The sequence below is a fragment of the Plecotus auritus genome, assembly GCF_963455305.1.
Source record: "Plecotus auritus genome assembly, chromosome: 6".
Lineage (NCBI taxonomy): Eukaryota > Metazoa > Chordata > Mammalia > Chiroptera > Vespertilionidae > Plecotus > Plecotus auritus.
The window spans coordinates 22,225,624-22,252,075 of NC_137773.1; the positions used below are offsets into that span (position 1 = coordinate 22,225,624).

General features: G+C 46.1%; 2 protein-coding genes across 4 annotated transcripts in view; one reads left to right on the plus strand and one right to left on the minus strand.

Moving 5' to 3' along the window:
- The window catches only part of CSF1R (colony stimulating factor 1 receptor), a 27,753-nt gene extending 26,005 nt beyond the window's left edge, over window positions 1–1,748 (plus strand). Inside the window, exons 20-21 of the mRNA XM_080671826.1 lie at window positions 365–473; window positions 568–1,748. Of these exons, the coding sequence (XP_080527952.1) occupies window positions 365–473; window positions 568–693 (235 nt within the window). The 3' untranslated portion in view covers window positions 694–1,748. The remainder of the gene's footprint in view (window positions 1–364; window positions 474–567) is intronic.
- HMGXB3 (HMG-box containing 3) overlaps window positions 1,626–26,452 on the minus strand; it is a 45,705-nt gene continuing 20,878 nt past the window's right edge. For 2 of the 3 annotated variants that reach the window (XM_080671823.1, XM_080671824.1), the window contains 11 exons: window positions 25,609–25,707; window positions 23,936–24,085; window positions 19,999–20,300; window positions 19,347–19,474; window positions 12,996–13,127; window positions 11,934–12,118; window positions 8,368–8,587; window positions 6,878–7,011; window positions 5,758–5,874; window positions 3,980–4,189; window positions 1,626–2,987 (listed from right to left, as the gene is read on the minus strand). In XM_080671823.1, the coding sequence (XP_080527949.1) occupies window positions 2,520–2,987; window positions 3,980–4,189; window positions 5,758–5,874; window positions 6,878–7,011; window positions 8,368–8,587; window positions 11,934–12,118; window positions 12,996–13,127; window positions 19,347–19,474; window positions 19,999–20,300; window positions 23,936–24,085; window positions 25,609–25,707 (2,145 nt within the window). In that variant the 3' untranslated portion in view covers window positions 1,626–2,519. The remainder of the gene's footprint in view (window positions 2,988–3,979; window positions 4,190–5,757; window positions 5,875–6,877; window positions 7,012–8,367; window positions 8,588–11,933; window positions 12,119–12,995; window positions 13,128–19,346; window positions 19,475–19,998; window positions 20,301–23,935; window positions 24,086–25,608; window positions 25,708–26,452) is intronic. The other variant, XM_080671825.1, reaches the window with a different exon arrangement.

Below are 26,452 nucleotides of genomic sequence, written 5' to 3' on the forward strand. Positions count from 1 at the left end.
GCCCCTCTCAGCGCAGCTTCCCGTCTCCCTGCCAGGGTGGATTCATGCCGCTGGCAGCCCTCTCTCTCCACTTTAGTCTCTTGCTACAGCCAAACAATTGCTCATTCTTTCAGCCCACCTTTCACACCTGCTGGTCATCAGAGTAGCCCCTCTTGTTTTAGGAGCTTGAGCAACATGGCATCTCTGAGTTTCTCCCCAATTGTCACAATGGGCATGATGAAGATGCCTTTCTCCAAAGGCTTAGCACAGGTCTCGTGCTAAGCTCATTTGACTAGGTTTCGAGACCTCTGCTGGGCAGGACTCTGTAAGGGACGTGCACGTGCAATGATCCCCAGACCCACAGGTGGCCTCTGTCATGTCTCAGATATAGCATCATGCAGGCCTGCTGGTCCCTGGAGCCCACCCACAGACCGACCTTCCAGCAGATCTGCTTCCTCCTTCAGGAGCAGGCCCAAGAGGACAGCAGAGAGCAGGTGAGTGCGGCCAGGCTCAGGGTGGGGCTAGCAATAGCAGGCCAGGCGGGGCTGTCTAGTCAGAACTGACCATCCCCATCTCTCCTTCCCTCAGGGCTATGCCAACCTGCCCAGCAGCAGCAGCGAGCAGGAGGAGAGCTCTAGTGAGCAGCTGGCCTGCTGTGAGCAGGGGGATATTGTCCAGCCCCTGCTGCAGCCTAACAACTACCAGTTCTGCTGAGGTGACACCAGGGGGGCACTGCCTGTCCCCTCCTCCGAGCTTCAACTCCTCTGTGGATGGGGCGCCACAAAGAAGACATAGACTCTGTGTCTCTGGTCATTTCAACAGTCCAGCCCTGAAACTCAGGAATGTGGGACCCATGAGATATCAGAGGACCCACTTTCAGGGCCTGGGTCATCACTGCCAGTCAGGGGCTGGGGCTGAGCCCCTCCCCTCCCTCTGTTCTCAACGCTGTGGCTGCATGTTCGCTATGCCAACTGGGAGAACCCCCAGCTCACCCTCTTAACCTTATTCCCATTTCCAGGAACTCCTTCCCTACCCTCTCCCGTCCCGATGGAAATGGACTGGTTTTACACCTATGACATCCCCAGGAACTGTCCCAATACTGAGAAAACAAGGCTCCTGGGCCTTAGAGTGGAGGGACCCCCTCTCTAACCAAGTGGAGCAGCAAGAGCTGACAGCTGCTCAGAGGCTGCTAGGCTCAGACTCCTCGGAGCAGGGTGGCTCCGCTGTAAGAATCTAACTTACATGCCAGTCTCTGCCCTCTGGTCTTCTTCCCACAGCCCCATCCCACCCTGGATCTGGTACTGCTGCAATGAGCCAGTTGGCAGCTAAAGTTTGGGGTGTTCTGCCCAGTCCCCCGTCCTCCTGAGCTGGAAGACAGGCGACCCGTGTGGCTGGCCACACCAACCAAGCAGCAAGCAGCACGCGCTTCCCCAAGTTGACTCATCATAACTAACAGTCACGCTGCGGGATGCCGCTGTCAGCATTAAACTAACAGAATTAACACAGCTGGCCTCTGGTTCTGTGCCTCATGGGGGACTGCAGACGCCCTGGGCCCTCCTACCATCCCTCCTTCATGTCAAGTGACCAGCTCAGCACTCCAAAGCTGAACCACTGTGCCCCCAACAATGAGCATGAAACTGACTCTTGCTTCACCAAAACCAGATAATTTAATAAACTTTATCCTTGCTGGGGAAAGAGGGGAAAAAAGCCACCGATTCCACTCCTCTCAATAAATTAAATAACACATGGCCAATTCCTGTGCCCTAAGCAAACCCTGGGCACTTGAGCCAGTCCCGCTATTTCCTTACAGCCCATCTGCTTCCCCTTCACAGAAGGGAGTTTTTCCTACTGCTGCCAGGTTATGTCATGCCATGGCCACATCCCCTCTGTGGTGAGGGTCCAGTGGCCAGGGAAAGGAGGAAGAGGACCCTCTTCCTCAAAGCTCGGGCAGAGGACAGTCCTGGAAGAGAGCTGTGGCTGTTTCTCCCTCCTCTGTCCCCCAGACTTGGGTGCAGGAAAAGCAGGAGGGAAGTGCGTGCGTCCTTCCTCTGGGAGAGCCCAAAGGAGTCCCTAGAGCTAAGGAGGCCCCCAAGGCCCTGAGTCAAAGGCAACAGGCTAAGGAGCTCATGTGGCTGTGGAGCAGGAAACAGCATTCCCAGAGGCGGGAAGGGCCACCTTAGCAACCTGCCCACTTAGTGCCGAACACTCTGCCTTAGCCCATCCTGCGACCTCGGCCCTGACCCGCAGCAGGCCCCAGACAGCCTTCCCTCAGCCTCCCTTCCCCTGTTGAATATACTATGTCCTCCAAGTGCTTTCTCGGGGCTATAGCGTCCTGGTACCCCTCTCGACCCCCAGAAGGTGAGAACCAAGAACCCCAGGCCCCACTGTGCTCAGAAAATGGGATCTCTTTGGTCAGTGCCAGCATCAGAGGCCCTCCCCACAGGTGAATGCTCCTGCCGGTCCCCTGGATGGATCTGCCTTGGGAAAGGGCATTGCTATGGCTTGAGAGAGATGGTGCAGTCCCTGTACAAAAGCCTGGCTTATTCTGTCACTGCGGCCACCTCCTCTTCCTCACCCTCCTCCTCTGTCTCCGTCTTGATCTGAGCAACCCCAAGGCGGTAAAGGGTGTCGCGGATGACCACCTCGCCAGGCTGGCAGCTCTGCACAATGTCGTGGATCTGCCGGTTGACAATCTCACGGCTGGTGAGGAAGTCCATGAGGCGGTTGTAGAGGTAATAGTGAGTGGCATTGTCAAAGGCAATGGGCCGCTGGCGGACACTGTTTGGTTTGCTGTCTGTGATAGAGGCCAGGATAGTTGCGTAGGGTGCCAACTCAGGACACAGGGCCAAAGAGTGGTGCCCAGCACTGGAGTCACCAGGACTGGGCTGTGTGCCTGCATGGACGATGCGCCGTGTGGCAGTCTTGGTGACCGGGTGCTGGACAGAGTGCTCGGCCTCTGTCATGTCCACAGTATAATGCTGATCCAGGAGTTCCGGGCAGGACACACTCTAGAAGAGAGATAAGCCACTCTGACATGAGGGAACGACAGGTGGGACCTGTGTGGTGGGTGAGAGTGAAGGCTGTGGGGTCATCAGCTCTGTCTAAATCCTCCCGTCAACACATACTGTGCCTCCTGGGACAAGTCCCCTCTCCTCCATCTCTGTGCTTCCATTTCCTCATGTGAGAACGGGGACAGTAATCAGAGCAGATGCTGGATTACCTGAGCTGCTGTTGTTTACTGCAGTGCCTGGTCAACTGAGGCAGGGCTGCAAGGCAGTGGGGAGGGAGTGGCTCCCACTGAGGCTCAGACGCCTGCTGCAGTGCTCAGCACAAGCCCCCAGAGCCAGTGAGCCCCAGGGAATAAGGAAAAGGTAAGTGTGACAATGATGCCCCCTTTCTCCTATTATCTGTACAGGGTTCAGCTGGCCTTGGAGGGCACATGCCTCTGGTAGAGCCATTACTTGGTACAATGTACCAAGTCACAGACATGGGCTCTGTCACGAACATGCTGTGTGACACTGGACAAGTCTATTTCCCACTCTGGGCCTTACTTCCCCCTTTAATAAAAGGAGAGGGTTGGATAAGGTGTTTTCTAAGCCATTGTGCCTCCAGATCATAACAGACATGCCATGCAGTGCCTCCAGATCATAACAGACATGCCATGCAGTGTATTCATGGTTAAATCCAAGACGGGGCTGATTGGGGCCTTCAGTATATCAGTGTCCATGATGACTATCAAAGGAGGCAATTTTCTAGGCTTATCAGGAAGGCAACCCTGACCCCTAAGATAACTGTGGCACCTTAAGTGACATGCTATGGCCACACACACACAGGGGCTGGTCAGTAAAATTTATGGAGTAAATAGTTCCAGAACATCAAGGCAAATACTGATGGAGGAAGAATGCTGGAGATAAGTAAGGCCTTACCGAAGAACTGGGGGAGTTGGGGTGGGAAGACATGACCTGCAGAATTTATTCCAGGTCCTCAGAAGAAAACTCACCACAGGCGGCTCCATGGGACTAGAGAAACAGCCCTGGTTCCTCCCCCACATCTGACTGGTCAGCTCTGGGTAGCAGAGGTCAGCACAAAGGGCCACTGGTGTGGCCATGTCCACCACATAGACAGGTGGCCAGTGGCGGGAAGAGGCCAGCAGATCCACATGGTCCCGGGCACTCTCGCCCCTCACAAGGTACTTGGAGCCACAGATCACCTACAGGTAGATGGAGGGCACAGCATAGGACAGACTGAGTGGAATCCTCAATGGCTTCTTCCCAGGAAGATGAACAATCAGGTTTTGTGACTGAAGCCACAGCCATCCTGCCAGACAGAGCCCGTAACATTCTGCTTCTGTCTTCCTTCTGTCCCTAAATGAAGTCGCCAGCTCATCCCTGACCTCCTGAGAGGAGAGTTGGGAACGTCCGGTCCTCAGCTGAGGCTTAAAAACTCCCAAGTGATCTGCTCCAACCTCTCTCCCCACCCTGCCACCACATCACCCTACCCAGTACCACCACCTAGCCTAGTGCTTCCCTAACCCGGCTGCGTAGCACCGGCAGCTAGGAGCTGGTTAAAAATGAAGTTCCTGGGCTCTACCCCAAAACCAAGGCAGTGGTATTCTAAGCAGTTCCCCACCAGACCCTGATGCAAGCTAACACCTCCACTGACAGGGCCCCCAAGCGCCCCTCCACAGCCAGGCAGCTGTGTGTATACTGGAGAATTCTGCCTCTGCCTCCCCTTCACCTTCATATCCACCAGACCTGGCTGCCACCTCCAAGCGATATGGCTCTTCCATCACAGCCGAGATCTCTAGCTCTCACATCTGTCCCTGTGTTGTCATGAGATGGCCTCAGGCACATGAACACACTCCTGGGAGCAGGCTCCACTATGCCAGGGTGGAGGCATCCAGCGTCTCCCACAGACACAGCTTTGTTGAAGGAGTTGACGACTTGACTCTTTTGACTGCCAGGTCGCCCTGCCCACTCACACATCTCAGTGAACTGAAGCTCTGCCAGTTCCCCTGCTCTCCCCCCATACACCCCCCCCCCCCTATGTAGTGCTTGTGCAGGGGGTGTTATACCCTTGTGTTCCTGTGCCTACTCTGTCAAACAACACAACCTTTCCAGAGTGACCCTGGTGCCTGCCCTTTCCACACCCTCTACGGACAGACAGTGACCTCCCTAAAACCAAAATCAGGCCATGTCTATCCCATTTCCCATTCAAAACCACTCAGTGGGTCCGTCATTGGTCTCAGAAAAAAAATCCAAACTGTTGCTCTGGCCTACAAAGCCTTACGTGATCTGGTGACCTGGTGACCCCTCCAGCCTCCCTTCTCTTGGCTCACCAGGCTTCCCCACTGAGGGCTTAGTGGCTGCTTTTCCCTCTGCTGGAACATTCCTTCCTTCACTCATCACTGGGCTCTCAGCCTTCTCTGGCTGTCGCAAGGACAGGAGGTCCCTCACTGTCACTTTCCTTGTACCACAAGCTGTGGTGACTTTGTTTCCTCACTAAAATGAGGTCAACTAGGAAGGAAAGACATCGTTGCTCACCTCTGCACCCTCAGCAGCTGAGGCGGGGGCCAGCACACGGTGGGGCTTAGTAAACACTCCCTGACGATAACCCAGGCTCCCCGCTTGGCCTAAGCGTGGCACCTGACACATGTGGACTCACTCCACCAGCTGCCTGTGAGCTAGGTGCAGCTCCCACAGGACGAGCTGGCTCAGTCAGACTGTGGGCAGTGGGTCATGAGCAAATTCACCAGGCTCCTCCTTGTTACCCTCTTACCTGGTGGGGGCACACCTTGTAGATTTTACCCCCTGTGAGATGAGGCGGGGGCTGTCTGGTTCTGGCTCCGTTCTGTACAGATTCATAGAGGGCCAACAAGGAGAAGCAGAGCTGGTCCTGGAGCAGAAGTCAAGATTAAAAACAGCAGTAAATGCTAAAGGACCAGGCCTGCGCCCAGCACCACATGCTCCCTTCAATACCCAACGCAAGAGAATCAACTGTCAAGGCCGCAGTGGGCCTTGGAGCCTTGCCAGCCCAACGTCCTCTAGGTAGAGATGAGGACCCCGAGGCCCAGAAAGGGTCACAGACAGAGCCAGCCTGGCTGACGGAGCTGCCACTCTGAGGCTTGCGTTCCTACTTTTTACAGGGAAAGCTTCAAAGAGAAGCTAATATTTGAGTCTGAACTTGAAAGAAACATAAAATGTTCAACAGCTTTATCAGTATGAAGGGAAGTAAATAATGTATGAATAAAGCACTCCTACACACACACACTCTATGAACTGTCAGAGCACTCACTTTTTAGGAGCCTGGATGGGTGACAACCAGGCACTGCAAAGTGCCTGCCTTCCTGACAACAATCTCTCGAGGTCGGTATTTTAGTTACTTCCACATTGCAAAATGAGAAAACCAAGGCTCAGGAATATAAGGTGCTGCCCGGCTGGCATGGCTCAGTGATTGAGCATCGACCTATGAACCAGGAGGTCATGGTTCCATTCCCAGTCAGGGCACATGCCCGGGTTGCAGGCTCGATCCCCAGAGTGGGGCGTGCAGGAGGCAGCCAATGAATGATTCTCTCTCATCACTGATGTTTCCATCTCTCTCCCTCTCCCTTCCTCTCAGAAATATATATATGAAATATAAGGTGCTTACCCAAGGTCACACACAATAGGCAGGAAACCAGGATGCCCAACCCCAGATTCTGAACCCACTAAGAATGACTGGAGGGAAAGGCCTCACATGCATGTTACAATCTGACTGCTAACTATCTCCCAGGCCTCCCTGACTGCCAGCATCCTCTGTCTAACACAGGTGCCCAGTCACAGGTGTTCATATTCCTGGCCAGAAAAATGGACCACCAGCCTGCTCCCAACGTCCCTGTCTACTGCTACCCAACACTCACCTTAGAGTCTCCTGCCCCAAAGGGGATGCCACATTGCCTAAGCAGCTGCTGCAGCTCCTCCTCGCTGTAGGAGCCCATCTCCTCCAGCTTGCAGGTGCCCTCCTGGAGCAGCCTCACCAAGGCACTGCCATTGCCTGCAAGAGACAACAGTGCTGAGGGGAGGGCACTGCCTCAGCCACAGAGGTCACAGGCAGTACCTGATGCGTGAGGATGAGAACAAGGGGCAAGGCCTACAGTACAGCAAGGTGTGGAAGCAGGCTCTGCCCTGAGCACTGCCCTGGGTGCTGGGAGAGGTGGACTCAAGGCAGATCTTATGACTTCTGCAGAGATCTGAAGTTTCTCAGACTGCTTTGTGCCCATGAACATCTAGGAGATCTGGCAGAGTGCCCTTGCAAAGAACTCCCAAATGGGCCAGCTTTAACCTGTTAAGGTATTTCAGAATCTCAGATGCTTATCACAGCCAAAGCAACAAGAAGCAGCAACTCCCATTTTAAAATGTTCTCTATACACTGTTCCTGAACCTGCCTCATCAACAGAAATATGTGGGGCCTTAAAAAAACACTTCCTGGGCCTTGAAGCAGCAAACAGGAGGTGGGCCTCACATCTAATGTTAGGAAGCACTGTTTGAGAACCAGTGGATCACAACATATTAAATACTGAGAAAAATTACTTCAGTGGGTCATATCCAAAATTTTAAAAAATGAAATAAAATAGAAAACAAAGTATAATGCACTTGGTAAGGAAAAATACTGTTTTATGAAAGTTTTGCTTTAGTTACAGATACACACACATGTACCTACTTATGAGTATCATGCTGGATCATGAAGCAGAACCTATTTCTTATTGTGAGTTGCAGTTTTTTTAAAAAAGTAGAAGGCTATCCTCTAATTAGATCACTTAATCTTTACAACAGCCCAGGAGATAGGTAACCATATCATGCCCCATTTGTGAATGAAGCAACAGAGGCTCAGGGCAATGAAGGGACTTGATGGAGGTCACATGGCTACTAATGCTAAGGGCATAGCTGCGACTCAAACTCTTGGTGTCAGAAACTTATGCTCTCAACAGCTAGTCCAGGGTGTCGCAAGGTATGCCGCAGGGCATCTGTAAAACTGTCTAAAGGACTGTTTAGAAAGCAGACTCCCTGGCCTCCCCTCCCCCGCTCCCCCTACACTTATCAGTGAGAATCTTTGGGTTTGGAGCCTTATCAGCATTTCTTGGAGGACTTCCACTGTTCAGCGCAGTGCATCCCCGAAGGCTGACAATGGGCTATGTGAGTCAGTCTTATACAATATGGCTGGCAGCACTTCAAAACTCCACACCATGACTTTCATGTCTAGGGGATCTGTCACAGATTGTTCTCTCTTTCCAGAAGGAGCCCAGGGTGGGCCTGGCCCCCGCTCTGCCATTTGTGCATCTTGTCGAGGACAATGTCCTAGACTCTTGACTGGGCCCTTCCCTGACCCCAGTCAGCCACCAGGTGGCCTTACCAGGTACTGGCTGTACATCCAGGTTTTTGTCTTTCTCAGTGTTGACGACCACAGCTCCTCTCATGAGTGGTGGGAAGAAGGGGGCAATAACAGAGGCATCAAACTTGGTGATAGGGATGCTGGCAGGGAAGGCCACCTGCTCAATCACCTCTGTCTCCATCGTGGCCCAAAAGTCCTCCACGTTTACCTCACTAGAGCCCAAGAACTCAGGCCAGGTGAACTAAAAGGTCAGGATAAAAAAGGTCAAACTGTAGGAGCCACAGAATATTAGCAACACAAAAGCCTACCCTCTTGATAAGCTCAGGGCAACCAAGGCTGGGGAGAGGGTTTACGACAGCCATGCACTGCTGGGATGCCCCCAAATCTGACATCTCAGTACCTAACTGTCCTTTGCCACATACAAGCCTGAGGTGTCTGAGTGAGACTACTGGAGCAAGGTAGAACAGGATGCGAACAAAGGTCTAGTTCCAAAGCCCATGCCTTAATGCCTATACTGGCTGGTAGGAATCATCAGAATAAAATGTAGTGATATTCTACCCACTTCCAAGGCTCTGTTGATCCCTGACCTCCTGCAGAAAGGTCTCTAGGCCTTGCCAGAACACAGCTATCTCCTCTACCTCATGCAGCACTTAACTTACCTATTGTAGGCACCTAGTAGTTGAGTTACTCAGTTTTTCTCCTGGTATCCCCCTTATATGGTCCTCGAAGTGTGACCCAGATCCTATTACTTGGAGCAGTCATTTATGTTACTTATCAATGCTAATACCGGGCACATGTCCATCTGTATGAACTATATTTATAAGTGTGCACTTTAAACAGATTCCCCATGTGCGCAGTTCTCAAAGTGTAGTCCCTGGACCAGCAGCAAGAGCATTAATCACCTGGGAACTTGTTAGAAAGGCAAATTCTCAGGTCCATTCCAGACCTACTAAATAAGAACCCTTGTGGGTAGGGTCGAGCAAACCCTCCACACTAATAAGACTGAGAGCCACTGTCCAATGTAATTCCTATGTCCACTAATCCTGAGGACCACTGCTCTACACAAGACATCTATCTCCCCATTTTACTCCCCTTTCCTTCCCCACCTCACAGGGCACGAGCGCATGCTGCGAGTACATGACAGTCTCCCACCATAATTTCATAAGGAACTGAACCCACACTCTTCACCACGAACAGGGGACAGGAAATGCCAACTAAGTACGCTGTGTGAGCAACTGACATGGCTGCTGTCATTAGTCCAGAGGGTCCTCCTCTATACAACCCCTGAGGGAAGGGGCCAACCCGGCAATCTCCTCATAGACAACTGCATATTTAAGCTTTGTCAGTAACTTCAGGATACCCCCTATCCCCTTCTCCCCACATGCACCACACCACTGTACATGCACAAAAGGGAGAAAATAAAGCAAGCCCTGGTCTCCAGAAAGAAATAACCAATGCCATGGAAGAGAAGACTCATGCACACTGAGAATGAAGGGAACGCCTGAAGAAAGAGCCCATGAAGAAAGAGCCCTGGTAGGACTAAGAGTCGTGAGCCTTGTGGGGAAGGGGGCTTCTGTCTATTCAGGAAACCTCTGCAGGCCAATGCGATTAGAAAAATCAGAGCTCAGAGACCCAGGAGGTACAGGTGAGCATGGCAGTCTTTAAGAGCTCAGACTCTGGAGTCAGACAACCAGAATGAGGCCAAGTCCCAGCTCCACCTCTTTCTGGCTGAATGAGCGTGGGCAAGATCCTCTGGGCTTCAATCCCTTCATCTACACAAATCTCACAGAATTGCGGTGAGAAGTCAGTATATATTAAAGCACTGAGCACAGAGTAAGAACTTGGCATATGTAATAAAATGCTCAATAAATCGTAGCTGCATTGCTGTTAATATTACCATTAGGCAAGCAGATTTGAATGAATGTAGAATAGCCTCTCCGTGAGATCACATACAGAAGCAAAATTTTTTTCCATTCATTTTATCTGTAAGAAACAAACTCCAGCATGCAGTATGCTTGTTTTCGTATGTCTTATTATATACTACCATTCTTCAAGTATAAATACTTGATCAACATATGAATTTTTTTTAACTGGGAAGAAAAAGAGAGTATGAACTAAATCTCAAATATGCTCAGCTGGCCAGGCTAAAGCTTTTCTCGAAAGAGCCCACACCTCCCCTGGTGGTGAACAGGCAGAGCTACAGGCCTGGTGCCTTAAGAGTCACTTCCTGTTCCAGTCCTCGGGTCAGAGTTCAGAGATGGAAACTCAGAACATCTATGAACTCCAGAGCAACTATGTGCAGACTCAGACTAATGGCACATGATTGTGGGGAAGAGCTAATCAAACTATGGGATTTTTTAAACCCCTGTACTAGGTTAAGGAAGATTCTCTATTATTTCCAGTTTGCTAGAAGATTTATCATTAACAGGTGATGAGCAACATTGAAAGCTTCTTTTACATCTAATGAAATAACCATATGGCTTTTCTCCTTTAATATGTTAAGGAGTGAATTACATTAGTGTATTTTCTAATATCGAAGCAATCTTGCTTTCCTGGAAGAAACTTAGTCACAATGGATTACTTTATTTGTTGTTAAAGTTGATTTGCTATTATCTTATTCAAGACTTCAACATCTATATTCATGAGTATAATCAGTCCCAATTTTTTCTATTATAGTAAACATCTGGTTTGCTTTAAGGTTATATGGCCTTATACAATGAGTTGTATATATGCTGTTCTTCTATGACTGGAATCACAGGTTTCTTGGATATATGTTAGCATTAATATGCAAACCTATCTGAGTTTGGTGTTAGGTTCTTAACTAAAAAATGTTCGGACAAAGATAACAGATCAGATCAGATCCTCAAAACCCTTAAGAGACTCTCATTTCCCCCACAGCATATCCTTAAAATGGCCCACACGACCCCACACAGAGTCCAGCATCCTGAACCTCACTTATCCTACCACTCTCTCCATTGCCCACACACGCCAGCCACACCCTGGCCTCCTTGCTGTTCCTCAACCATGCCCCACAAACCCACCTTAGACCCTTCCTGCTCCCTCTTCCTGGAATGTTCCTCCCCCAGAGGAGAACATAGGCTCCAATCTCTATTCAAACACCCTATCAGAGAGGCCATCCTCGACTACCCTATATAAAAGAGGAATTTCCTTTCCCACCATACCCTGGATTCACTGTTACCACGTTTCTTGTAATTTATTCTTTATAATATAGGTATATACTTTATTATTATAATAAATTGTTAATGTTTGTTTCCTGATTACCCAAACCAGAAGGTGAGCTCCATGAGCACAGAAACTCTGTGGGTTTTTTCTTAACTGCCATTTCCCAAGTGTCTAAAAAGTGTACCTAGTTCGTGTTTGATAAATTTGTTGAATGATAACAAATGCCTCTATTTCCATCTGATCTTCCTTAGATGAAAACCTGGGCAGTGCCAGGAAAAAGCCACTCTTCTCACACAGGACAGGACTGGAGTCATCTGTCCCTGGGGACATACATCATGCAGGAGGTGGCAGCAAAGTGTGAGGACAGTTTTAAAGGTTACCCACAGTGACTGAGAGGCACTTACCTCCACACTCTTCAGTGCCAGCACGTTTTCTTCACTCCTCTGGGCCATTTCCACTTTGGGGGCCACACCACAGATGCCACAGATCATGTCGTTGTAGTCTCGGACAGTGAGGCACTCAAAAGCCCAATAGCCATTGCACAGCAGCTCTTGCAGCTGGCTTAGCTCCTCTGAGGCCAGCGTCTTCTCTGGAAGAAGAGCAGGAGCTCTGAGTAGGTCAGAGAAAAAGACCCCGAGGCCACTGGGGATGAGCTAATGGCCAGCAAGAACAGCAATTCTGCGATGGCTTCTCTTGCAGAACACCCAAGAATACCAACCACTCCAAGGGTCAAGCAGCCTGGCCTTCAAGTGCTCAGGTGGCAACCTGGAGGGCAATTCCAATCAGTTATGTCTGCCTGTACTAAGCACCTACTAGGCACTAGATAATGTGCAGAGCTTCAAATTTTCTCATTTAACTCATATCTTTCTGAATGAGGAGCTATTATTTTCCTCATTTTATAACTGGAGAAACTGAGGCACAGAGAAAATAAACTTGGTTAAAATCACAGTGCCACTAAGTGGCAGAGCCAAGACTCAAACATAAGCCTGCCTGTCTGGCTCTAGCACCTTTGCTCTAATACCTCACAGCAGGAAAAATGCAGGAGGACTGGAGTCTGTAGGAACGGAATGGGATGGGATGGGATGGAAAAGCATAAACAGAAATAATTTCTAATAGTAAGGAGGGTGGTCCCTCAGCATGAGCCCTGGGACCTCCAGAAACTGTGTATTCAAAATGAGTTCGATTGACATGCAGTGAGGTCAAGTCTACCTATGACCAAAGGACAAACTTCCAAAGTCAGTTTAGCCTCATGCTGAGGGCTCCTGGATGCACGGAGAGACTCACACTTTCTAAACTTAGTTTGGCATTTGTGAAATTCAAGAGGAGAAGTGTTAGGAGGCCAAAAATGTCTCCTTTTCAAAATATCAGCCTTGCCCCCAAGATGACTCTTTCAACCAAAGCCCATCACTGAAAATTCCCAGGGAGCTTAGACCTAACCTTGGGAAAGGGAAGGAGCCAACCTTTACCTGCCTGCTCCTGCACCGACTTCAGGACAGCGTTGATAGACACTCTGGGGTCCTCTCCCAGCTTAATCTGGTTTCGGATTGCAAAAAGCAAGTCCAGGCTCACTAGCACCTTGTTCCCCACATTAAAGAGACCTGAAGGTTAAGAAAAGGCAACAGGGAAATTCACTATAACATCATCCACAAAGGCAAAAAATTGGGAACTAAAAGCCCAATCGGAGAACAGTTAAATAAACTATGGTGCATTTATAAAATAGCAAACTCTGCATCATTACAAAGAAAAAGGTAGACCTAAATGCTATGACAAGAAGTTGTCCATAATACATTATTAAATGAAAAAAAGCAAATAATAAAATAACACAAGAAAAAAAAGAAACATCTTCCTACCACCCAGTTCAGTCCTCACGACCTCGCACAGCTGCACTGTGGGAAAAGACCAGGAGTATCTTTTAACCCAGGGGTGTGTAGAGAATGTGAAACAGGCTAAAAAACCACCCAAATTTTGAGTTAAAAGACTCAGAGAAATTTAAATGCAGTCAGTTTAAGACAAATAAAAGGGTGATTTTTACATTTGCACAATACATAATGCACAAAAGCAAACTATGGAATATATACTTGTATAAGGAATGGGGAAAGTATTACTCATGTCCCCTTTTCCCCCCTTTCTAAGCATGATACATTTTGAAGCCATAAAGAAGATCAAAACGATGATTACATAAAAATTAAAACCAAAACCAAAAAGCAAAAAAAAATCACAATTTTAAAGACAACAGATAATGAAGAATCTCAGAGGGAAAGTGAGGGTGAGTGGATGGGTGGGAGGTAATCAATCAAAGACCTTGTATGCATATATGCATAACCCATGGACACAGACAATAGGGTGCTGAAGGCCTGGGGTGGGGTGGGGGAGAGGGGAGGCTGGGCTGGAGGGGGTCAATGGGGGAAAAAGGGGACATGTGTAATACTTTCAACAATAAAGATTAAAAAAATAATAAAGTTAGACTTGAACCAATTAAAATAAAAAAAGGATAACTGATAAACTGAGAAGAGTTCTGTCAACAAAATAACCCAAAACAGAATGAAAATATTCACAAGAGAAATTCATGGAGGAGAAAACAGAAAACACACACAAAAGACAGACAATCTTCTTAGTAATCAAAGAAATTAAGAAATTATATATCAGCTTTTACCTATTAAATTGATAAATTTTAAAAACTATAATAATCTATAAAAAGTTACTATAAAAAATACTTAGATATAAATCTAGCCCTGGCTGGTTTGGCTCAGTGGATAGAGCATCGGCCTGTAGACTGAAGGGTCCTAGGTTTGATTCTGGTCGAGGGCACATGCCTGAGTTGCGGGCTCAGTCCCCAGTGGGGGTCGTGCAGGAGGCAGCTGATTGGTAATTCTCATAATTGATGTTTCTATCTCTCTCTCCCTCTCCCTTCCTCTCTGAAATCAACAAAAATATATTTAAAAAAAATAAATCTAACAAAACATGTGTGGACCTATATGCTGAAAAGTATAAAACACTGATAAAAGAAACAAAAGAAAACCCAATAAAACAGAGAGACAGACCATGTTCATAAATGGGACAATTTAATATTTTTTAAGCATGTCAAACTTCCCCAAATTGATGTGTAGATTCAATACAATCCCAATTAAAATTCCAGCAAGATTCTGTAGACACTAACAAGCTGATTCTTAACTTTATATTGAAACTAGAGGCCCGGTGCATGAAATTCGTGCATGGGGGAGGGGAGTCCCTCAACCGGACTTGTACCTTCTCCAATCTGGGAGCCCTCAGGGGATGTCCTAAGCTGCAGTCTGGCCTCCCTCTGCAGGAGGCAACAGGGCTGATCAGGGGAAGGCACCACCCACATCATCCCGCTGCTGCTGCCACTGCTGGCTGCCGCAGCCGCCAAGATGTTTTCATCAACACAAATTCCAGTCCCTTCACCACGAAAAAATGACAACTTTCTTTAGGCATTTTCAAGATGTCTCTTTCATATTTTCTTTCTTCCTTTTTTTTTTATCCTCACCTTAGGATATTTTTCCATTGAATTTTAGAGAGCGTGGAAGAGAGAGGGAAAGACAGAAACATCAATGTGAGAGGGACACTTCGATTGGTTGCCTCCTGCATGAGCCCTGACCTGTGCCCCCGCCAGGGAGGATCCTGCAACCTAGGTACATGCCCTTGATCAGAATCGAACCCGGACCCTGCAGTCAGCAGGCCGAGGCTCTATCCACTGAGCCAAACTGGCTAGGGCAGGATATGACATTTCTTAGCCCCTCCAGCAGCGGATCTTCATTTTTTCCTCCAGGAGTGAGGTGGAAAAACCCTAGATCACCTTCTTGGATTCTTATTACGCAAGTTACCAAGAACACTGCAAGTGGCGTACCAGGAGCTTAGCCAATGAGCAGTCAGAAAAGGTGTTTCCTCTGCAGTTCACACACAGAGGCGGGACAACTGGCAGGCCCTGTTCTCTGCAGGCAGGCCCTGTTCTCTGCTTTCTGTGGGCCTGCCTGCTCGCTGCTGCCACGGCTGGCTGGCAGGCAGGCCCTGCTCCCTGCTCCCTGCGGGTCTGCTCCACCCTGCTCTCTGTAGGCCCTGCTCCGCCCTGCTCTCTGCGGGCCTGTGCCACCCGTAGCTTGCCTCACCACGCAGCAGTTCCCTCCCGCCCACCTGTGCGCAGCCTCCTACAGAGTGGTTGTGACTATTACGGTGTCCCAGCTAATTTGCATATTACCTCATATAGATAATATATACATAGATGCTAAGGAACCAATCTAGCCAAAACAATTCAGGTAAGGGCAAGGTTAAAAGACTCACACTACCTAATTATAAGACTTGCTATAAAGTTATAGTAATCAAAAGAGTGTGATAGGGTCAAAAGAATCTATACTAATAAAAGGGTAATATGCTAATTAGACTGGGTCAACCGGCCACCTTCTGGACGTCCGACTTCCTTCTGGACAAAGCCATGGTGTTGGGGGCTGAGGCAGAGGCAGTTAGGGGCGAGATCAGGCTGGCAGGAGGTTAGGGGCAAGATCAGGTTGGCAGGGGGTTAGGGGCGATCAGGGCAGCAGGGGAGGGCAGTTGGGGGTGAGATCAGGCTGGCAGGAAAGGGCCATTGGGGACAACCAGGCCAGCAGGGGAGGGCAGTTTGGGGCATTAGGCAGGCAGGCAGGTGAGTGGTTAGGAGCCAGTGGTCCTGGATTGCGAGAGGGATGTCCAATTGCTGGTTTAGGCCTGAACTGGCAGTCGGACATCCCCCGAGGGGTCCCAGATTCAAGAGGGTGCAGGCTGGGCTGAGGGACACCCCCTCCCATGCATAAATTTCATGCACTGGGCCTCTAGTAAACAACATAAAGAAATAGAACAGAATAGAATGCATAAATAGACCCATACGTATATGATGAGTTGATTTCAACAAAGAAATGAAGGTAATTCATTGAAGAAAGGACTACTTTTGAACAAATGGTGGTATTGGAGATCCACAGGCCAAAACAAAAAATGAACTCGATCTGAGCCTCACACTTTTTACAAAAATTAATTCACAGACCTAAATGTAAACCACAAAATTATAAAACTATTAAAAGAAAACAAGAAAATATTTATAACTCTCACCCAGGTAAAGAAATCTTAGATAGAACATCAAAAACATATTTCTATCCCTGGCCTGGTGGCTCAGTTGGTTGGAGCATCATCCTGTGCACCAAAAAGAATGCAGGTTCAATTCCCGGTCAGGGCACATACTTAGGATGGAGTTCCATCCCCAGTCAGGATGCATACAGGAGGCAACTGAACGATGTTTCTCTCTCTCCCTTCCTTTCTCTCTCAAATTCCTAAAAGAAAAAATTGATAAAACAAAAAAAATTTTTGATGAATTGGTCTTTATCATAATTAAGAATGTTTGCTCTGTGAAAGATTCTATTAAGAGAATGAAAAGACAAGCCAAAGATCCTAAGAAAATATCTGCAAATCAGTTATCTGGCAAAGGACTTGTATCCAGAATATACAAAGAACTAAACAGGAAGAAAATGAACAACCCAATTCAATGGGCTAAAGATCAAACAGATACTTCACCAAAGAACAAATACAAATGGCAAATAAAACCCATGAAAATATGATCAACATTAGTCATCAAGTCGATTCAAATTAAAACCACAATGAAATACCACTCACATACCTATTAGAATGGTTAAAATACAAAAACAAATAAAAAATAGACAATATCAAGTGCTGGCAAGTGGAGCAAACCAGAACTCTCAGCCACAGTTGGAGCGCATGCAAAATGGTACATACATATAATCAGGTAAATCGTTTGGAAAGTTCTTATAAAATTAAACATACATTTACCATATAGCCCAGCAATAATCTGACTCCTAGTTATTTACCAAAAAGAAATGAAAATTTATGTTCACACAAAAGCCTGCCCATGAATGTTTATTGCAGCTCTATTCATAACTGCCCAAACCTGGTAACAATCCAAATGTCCTTCAACTGCAATGAGTGAACAGATAAATTGTGGTACTGCTTACAATGCAAAACTACTCAACAATAAAAAGGAAAAAAACTATTGACACATTAAAAAATATGAGTGACTAAAAGGCCTTATGCTTGATAATCAGACTAGAAATTCTACATTCTATGATTGGATTTATGACATTCTGGAAAGATGAAACTATAGAGATGAAGAGCATATCAAATGGTTGCTAGATGTTAGGGGTAAAGAATGGGTTTGATCACAAAGAGAAAGTAGAAGACAGTATTTTGGGATGATGAAACTGTTCTATACACTGAGTGGCCAGAATATTATGATCTCTGAACGCATAATAATCTGGCCACTCAGTGTATATCCTATATAATAAAAGGCTAATATGCAAATTGTCCCCTCGACCAGGGGTTCAACCAGCAGGCAGGCCGGCCAACTGCCCATGTCCCTTCCCCCTGGCCAGGCTGGCCGGACCCCACCCATGCATGAATTCATGCACCGGGCCTAATATATATATTACACACACACACACACACACACACACACACACACACACTGAGTGGCCAGATTATTATGCGTTCAGAGATCATCATAATCTAGCCACTCATTGTATACTGATTGGGGTGGCAGTTACACAACTCAGTGCATTTGTCAGGACTCATCACTATACAATAACGAAGTAAATTTTACTATGTGTAAATTTAAAAATAAAGTTAAAGTTAGAAATATATACATATATATATATTCCTAAGGTACTACTGGCCTAGACAGAATGCAGGGAAATGGCATTCTATTAATTGTGGGCAAGAGCGTAAAATAGTGCAAACTCAATCTGGCAAAGCAAGACACTGAAAGCATGAATTCAAAATCAGGCACCATAAGGTTCTGAAGACAGAATAACAAATACTTTTTAATCTTCAGCACCCAATTCTACATATAAAACTCAAGATTCCAATTCTCACAATGGCTGGTACATAATGAATATTCAATAAATGTTTGATGTTGATGAACAGAGGGGAAATGGGTGAATACGCAGCAATTTCACTTTTGAACATTTGCCCTAGGGAAATAAGTAAGGCTGTGTACACAAAGATTTAATTATAAAGAGGACTCTTAAGTTGGAGTGCCACTTCTTTAAAATGGCCATGTATTTCTCCACTTCCTAGCACAAGAAGATGCCAATGATGTACTGCTAAATTTTAAAAAGCACATTCCAAAGCAACATCCAGCACAACCCCATTTTTGTTGGAAGAAAAGCTATAAACCTATAAATCCTTCCACACTTTCTTATATTCTGCAGTGATGAATAACATGCCTGGGGTTAGAGGGCATAATGTTAAGTGTTTATCTCATGGTAGTATTAATACTGATTTTCAGTTTCCTCTTTCTACTTGTCAGCATTTTCCAGTTTTTCTATAATCACGATCTATTATTTAAAAAGTAATTTTGCTTAAAGATCCTGAGCTCGGCTGGCGTGGCTCAGTCGTTGAGCATCGACCTATGAACTGGGAGGTCACGGTTCAATTCCCAGTCAGGGCACATGCCTGGGTTATGGGCTTGATCCCTATTAGGGGGTGTGCAGGAGGAAGCAGATCAATGATTCTCTCTCATCATTGATGTTTCTCTCTCTCTCCCCATCTCCCATCCTCTCTTAAGTCAATAAAAAAATATTTTTTAAAAAATCCTGGATAATCCTAACACTTGAGAAGTACATGTATACTGGGGCTGAGACATCCAGGAGGAAAAATCCCCATCTGAGAGAAGGTATAGGGCTCACAGGACCAGAGTCTGACCCCAGGGGCTGTTCTCAAACCTGCTTTGGGGGCCCACTGAGGGAAGAAAGGCTGGCACCCACCTGTATAGATGTCCATGAAGCTATGCAGGGCCAAACAATGGGGATTCAGACACATCTTCACCTGGGCAGTCACCACCTGCAGCCGGTTGGCTGTCATCAGCCAGCACTCTTGGGGCCCAGCTGGGGAGCTAGTACCCAAAACATCACCAACAAAAACAGAAGGAATATCAACCTCTTAATAATTAATCAGTCTCCAAGACTCAGTGATGAATAGCAAAATTCTCAAGACTTTACTGCAATAGGAAAATGAAGGTGCTAGAGCTTGTGCCCCAAGTTTTTCTAGGTGAGTGTTCCACTTTGTTGGAACCTGGTCTGTGGAATCATCCTCAAATTTATTATAATTCTCAATTTGTTACCCAATTTAACCAATCCCTCTGAACTCCCAAATCCAAGCATTATGCTGGGCAGTCCAGATGTAAACTAAATCTTAAATTGGTGGCAATAACTTTTAGGCATTTTTCAATGGAAGTAATAGATGATTACTAATTATTATTATTAATTGGCAATTGGAGAAGTAAGGGAAACCTAAGAAACACAGAGAATAACATATTCAAAGGTTACAGCTTGAACGCTGTTTGAAGAAAGTAAGTTGTTTGTACAGGCCAAGTGAGACAGGGCAGTTAGAGGCAGGAAATGTGAAAAGGCTGCTTACTTTTGTTCCCCTTTGAATAATGGGCTGCTACAGAGAAGGCACTGCGTGGATGGAGACTCATAATAATTTGACCAAGAGGTTTGCTCAATGGTGACTGTCTCCTCACTGACGCTGGACAGAATGAGTCGAGAGCTGTTGAGTTCGTGAATCAAGGCAAAGACCTCGGCCAGCTCAGATTCATTCTCAGGAATCTGCAGGACTTTGCGGAGCAGCTGCAACGTGGACTGGCGTTGGATCTCCCTCTGGGCCGCGCTCAGAGGCTCTGTGACACTCAGACCATCTGGGAGTGCTGAGCTTGCCTCCTGGGAAGAGAGTGGATTGATCACCAAGCACCCAGGGCAAGAAGAGCCAGCTGTGGTCTACATCAGGAGAGGCTGTGAGTGGCAGAGGGATGGGCGATGACAGAGAGGTGGGAAACCTAGGTTCCTAACCAGCTCAGCTAATAACTCACTTGTGACTTAGGGCAGGAGCTTTCTCCCTCTGGCATTCAGTTTCTCTATCAATAAAATGAGAAGACTATACACAATACACCTCTTAGTAAAGGTTTCAAGTGTCAGCTCACATTCACCAGGTAGGGGATTTGGAGGATAACAGACCTGGTCTTCAGTTCTGCTTATGCTACTTAACAACTGTACATGTGTGACCCAAAGCAACTTACTTAATCTTTCTAAGCTTTAATTTCCTTGTGAAATGGAAGATCAAAATACTAGTAATCTCCTAGAGTAGTTGTACAGAGTAAAGAAGATATTGTCAGTAAAGCACTTAGTACAGTGCCTGGGATGCAATGAAAACTCTATGAATGGTAGTTTTCATATATAAACAAATATCCACACTAAAGTATCTATATATATAAAAGCCTAAGCAACCATTTGACCAATAGCTATGACGTGCACTGACCACCAGGGGGCAGACGCTCAATGCACAGGCATTGAAAGATGAAACAGACTGATGAATCTCAGAGGAAGGGGTTAGGGGGAGGCCAGGAAGAAATTAACCAAAGATCTTATATTCATACTAGAGGCCCGGTGCACAGGGTCCCTTGGGCTGGCCTGCGGGGATTGGGCAGAATCCATGCCCCAGCCTCCGACATCTCCCAAGGGGTCCTGGATTGCAAGAGGGCGCAGGCCAGACCGAGGGACCCCACCAGTGCATGAATCCATGCACGAAGCCTCTAGTTTATCTTTAATGCTTTGTGGCTTCTAGGTATAAGAGGAGTTTATATACTAATCAGAGGCTTCCAGGAACAAGGTTCTGAAATGCTCATTAGGTTCCTTGTGCCAATGCAGCCTGAATTCTCCCTTCTCTGTGCTCCCAGAGTCCATTCCTTTATTGCAGAATGCACCGTCTCACAGCTGGTAAACCACTGTCCCCCTCTTCAGTGAGTATAGGGTCCCTGCTTATTTACTAAGTCCCAATACCGGCATGAGGTCAGAGTACACAAAATATACTAATTCATAGTTGCTAGACATAGTGTACATTGCTTTATAGAAGTTATGTGCTTAATAAAAGAAGCTTTCTATTAACTCTACATCCTATAACAACTCGTCTCACTGTCTATAATAGTTTGGTTCCTTATCTTTCTCCTGCACTAGAGCATAAGCTCCTTAAGCAAAGACACTATGTCCTACTCAGCTCTGTATCTCCAAAAGCCTGACCCATGGTAGGTATTCAGTATATGAAATGCCTGAAAGAATGAATGAAGAGCTGAGTGACACTAGAAATGCATTGCCCTGGGACGTGTGTGTTCCCCGTCATCACTATGTTGAACATAGGCTGGCCTATAAGTTGGCAGGAATACTATCCTTTGGCTCTGAGCCACAGTTGGAAGGTGGAAAGGAATGAGAAATGTTCCAGCCAAAGATGTTGCCATCTTAATTACAGTCCAAGAAAAATTGCATAGGAAATGTATGGCTGCCAGGAGGCTCCAAAGAGCAATACTCGCCAAGTTCCTAAGTTTCTGACCTATGTTTTATGTTGTGGAAAACCATAATGACATTTATTTCTCCTAAAATTAAGGATATTGGAGGGTAAGGGAATGGCTGAAGATGAGGGTTCTTGGCGTAGTCAGCTAGTCAAAGACAGAAGAACATAAATGAGAATGGAATTTGACATAAACTGGCAAGAAGTCCCTAGACAATTCCTGCCTGACCGGGAAAATTAAGTGACCTCAACATCCAAGACCTAGAGACCAACACCCACTTCCATGCTGCAAACCAATAACTATAGAAAGAGAAAGGAATGTTCAGAGTGTCTACCAACACAGAATGCAATTCCATCCCATAGTTACTGATCAATACATTATTGTATTGTGTATGCAAGCTCCAGAGTTAGAAGGTACGGGGGAAACAGATATACTTGGCCTAAAGGAGATTCTAGTCTCACAAGGAATTAAAAGAGGGAGTCAAGACAGGATGTGATCAACCCTAAATGACGAGGATAAAGTAAACACATGGAGAATTCAGGAAGAAAGCTCACTGCCAGCAGAGGGCACCAGTGGAACAGCAGAATGTGATGGAAACTGTGGAGCCATTTATATGCTATTTCAGGGGGTTATACATTGCTTGATGCTCAATTCTGAGTCTTCCCTAGGGCGCATGGCCCTGAGAATAAAATGCCCAAATCTAATACACCTTGCCACCTTACTTTATTGATGGGAAAAACAAAAGCTTCCAGCTCAGGGTCTCTTGGTTCCTAGTCCCAGTGTTTTTTATCCACTAAGCCATGAACGTCCACAGACTTTAGTTCTACTTCCCTTTCTCACAAAGACGGTAACCTCAGAATACTACCCCAAGCGCAGAAACAGACCTAGAGACAAGGGGATGAGACTTGCCTGCTAGAAAGGCCCCTCCCCATATGCAAAGAAACCTTGAAGCCTGAAGCAATTCTATCCACTTCTTAGTTCTATCCATACAGGTATCCCTCCTCACCTAACCTTCTGGGCCTCTCTCTGGCTCAAGGACATTCAGTGGGACCCCAGGACTAAAAGACACACTGCCCAGTCTAGCATTAAAGATCTTCCATGATAGGGCCCTGACGTGCCTTTCAAGGCTATTTTTCACACTCCTCCCCATACACCCTCTCTTCTGGCCAAGTGAACACCCACCAACTCTCTGCCTCTTCACTTTTGCTCATGCTTGTCCATGAGTACAGCATGCCTTCCCCTTCCATCCAAATCCTGCCCATTTTGCAAGACCCAGCTTAGATGTGGAGTGGCCAGGCTCCAACTCAGAACATGACCATGTGTCATCCTTCCCCTGCAAGGCAGATCAGTTGACATTCCTCTAATTACTCTCAGCCTAGTCATTCTATTTGCTGCCAAAGATGTTGTCACTTTCTGTTCACTTAAGAAAACTCACATATGGAAATTCACAAGACCTCTGAAAAAGCCCATTTTTTTTTTCCTGGTTCTAATAATAAAAAGCAAGCCCTAAGGATACCAAGTGTTTTATTACTCAAATAGTTTGATTCAACTTCAGAGAGTAGGCTTGCTAACAAGGCTGCTAGAAGTAAAGCTTTGTGATTAGCCAAAGCTCTGCAAGGAACGTAAGAGGCAGCAATCTAATCCAGTCTTGGGGCTGGCATTCTCTAATTACTAAAATACTATTAACAGGCCCTCTATCAGACCTCAGAGCTAAAAGAATGTAATCTTTCCATCTCTTCTTCTGAATCCTATTTAAGGCCTGTGTTACCATTCTCTTTGGTTCATGGGGCCAGAAGGGTCTCAGAGATCAAGGTATCTGGTCAAACATCTCACTCTGGCAATGGTAAGGAGGTCCACAGAGAAGGCACTTGCCCAGGTTCAGAACCTATAACCTGTTTCCAGTTCTGGTGCTCTAGGTACTATCCTATACTAAGGAATCCTTTTATTTCTACTAAAATAGGTTCGTTAACAGAGCCCAACCCAAGGCCAAGGGATGTGTTTGGGGAAGGAACTCACGAGAGCCTTGGTGGTTTTCTCAGTCCGGTCTTTGGCAAGGTTAAAACCACAACTGGGGCAAATCCGTGGTTTATGCCGGTTGGTGTAGACATAACTACAAGAGGGATTCTTGCACTTTCCCCGGCCTCTTGAGGTAGCCAGGCCCAAATCCTAAAAAAGTAAGACCAATGTTCAATTCTTCAAAAATTGAGTTATACCTGGACAGAGCCAAGAACCAGGATGACCAGCTATCAATAAATCAGAGAAGAAAGTGGCAAATGCAAAACCAGATTTAGACTAATTTCCAAAGAGACTTGAAGCAAGATCCCTTTTCTGCAGTTTCCCCTTTACTCTTAATACAGCCTGTATAATTTGGTCAAGTCCTTCTCCCACTGTCAAACAAGTGAGTTGACTGTCAAAGGTCAGAGATTCGAATGCCTCCAAGGCTCAGGCAACTGGCAGAATGAAGCAGGCCTGTTCTAATGAAGAGTGTAAGAGATTGTGGTGTACTAAAGACTTCCAGTCTTTCCTAAATACAAATTGTAACTTCTAAAATACTGAAGCTAAAAGCTCTAGCATTTAGTCTCCTATGACAAGATGCTGTCTAATCAGTCAAGAGAGGGTCGGTCCTGGGCAGTTTTCACCAGATGGTAACCAGAGTGGCCAACTGTAGCCAAAGGGAGGGGGTGATGAGAATATGCATGGCATGCAGAAGGTAGTAATTAAGCCTTTGGAAAAAGAAAACTGAGCTCTCAGGATAAGAGACACATTCTCCTTAAAGATCAGGCCAGACTACGTACTAACCTACCATCCTGTGCTGTCTTGTTCACTACTGAATCCCCAGTACAAAGCCTGGCACAGAGCAGGTGCTCAATACATCTAATTTTGAGTGAACAACTCTTTATCTGGTAAGAATTTATAAAAATGTAGCTGCTCTATCAAAAGCTATGTATCTTACTCAACTTAGCCAGAGAACCTGTCAAAGGTATTTGGCTGGTTGACATCGTAAGGACCAACAAAATTAGAGAATGTTAAGAGCAAGAGAAACCAACGCAGCATGTTAGAGACAATAAAAACTGAGGACCAGAGAAGAAAAGAGAGCATGCTAGCAGCAGAGCCAGAGCCACTTCTGGACTAGGATTTTTAGACATCAAGTGTTTATTCCACTGTTCCACAATGCTTACCCTCCAAAAGAATGACCTCAGAGTCACACATCTGTGTTATGTTAAAAATAAAAGAGAGAGAAAGGGAAAACCTTGGTGGGAAATGCCAGGTTAAACAAAATAAGTTGCTTTACTAAAGTACTTTTCAAACCCTTTAAGATACTAGGATTGAATGTGATTCTATTTTGGGGAGGAAGAATACATTTCCCAAACTTGTATATGGAACACACTTTTGAGGCTAAAAGGTCCAAAGATTGCTGAATGCTAAACTGGACTAGATTCTCATCTCCAACTACTTTCAGTGAAATACCCTGATCTCAGCTTTCTAGATCTCTCCTGGGAAAAACAAATCTAGCTGATTCGCCCAGGAGCTATCATTTGTATTAGTGACAGGATTTCAGGATCAATGATCTATCCCTGACCCTCCTTTCACTCCTGACTACCACTACTCCCCACCCACCAGACTTCTACTCACTCTAAACCACAAAATCAAACCACCTCTGGGTCAACCCATCTCCTGGCTGCACTTACCAGTGTGACAGTGCAGCTGTACTTATATGGAGGAAACATATCAGGCTTGACTTCTACAACTTTCAACTGAGACGTCCTGTTGGCCGAGCCATTTGGTAGCTGTGGATCAGAACAAATTATTTAGTGTGTCTGAACCTCAAACTCCTGAGGTCCTGTGTTTGAAAACAGCTTGAGGAAACAGTTCCCAAGGAAATTTGCAGAGCCATGCTCCAAATGAGCAGGTTCAAAGACTGCCACACTCTTCTGTGCAGCTTCTAACACTGCTCATTAGAAACCCTATGCATCAGATTTACAAATACTATCAAGTGGAAAAAGCATATAATTGCTATGTGGTTGAATAATGTTGGCATAGAAAGAAATCTGAAGGATTATTCACTAAAGTACTGGGGGTGAGAGAATATCATGATTGTTTCCCTTTTACCACTATATATAAAATGTCAAATGTTCTACACTGAATGTAGATGCTACTTATGTAATTAAAAAAGAAAAGATGAAGAAAGCATTCTAAATTAAAAGTACTTTGTAATACTGAAATTAAGTTTATTTACAGAAAAAAATTTCATGTATTTAAAGTTTAAGACTAGAAAAAGGGCTTATTTTAACAAATAACCATTTTTTAAACCAAAGTAAGCTATTTACAGAGAAGATTAGAAGTTTACAAAGTAAAGGGACGAATCTAAGGGCTGGAAATCTACAAAGTGGTGCACTCAGTGCTGACAACACTTGGATGACAAGCAGGTTAGCTTTCAAAGTGAAAGCCAGTTGATATTTTTGTTGTGACAAATTCAGAACTATCAGACAAAGGAAGTTACCCAACAGCACACATGGCAAGGGAGATGGCAGA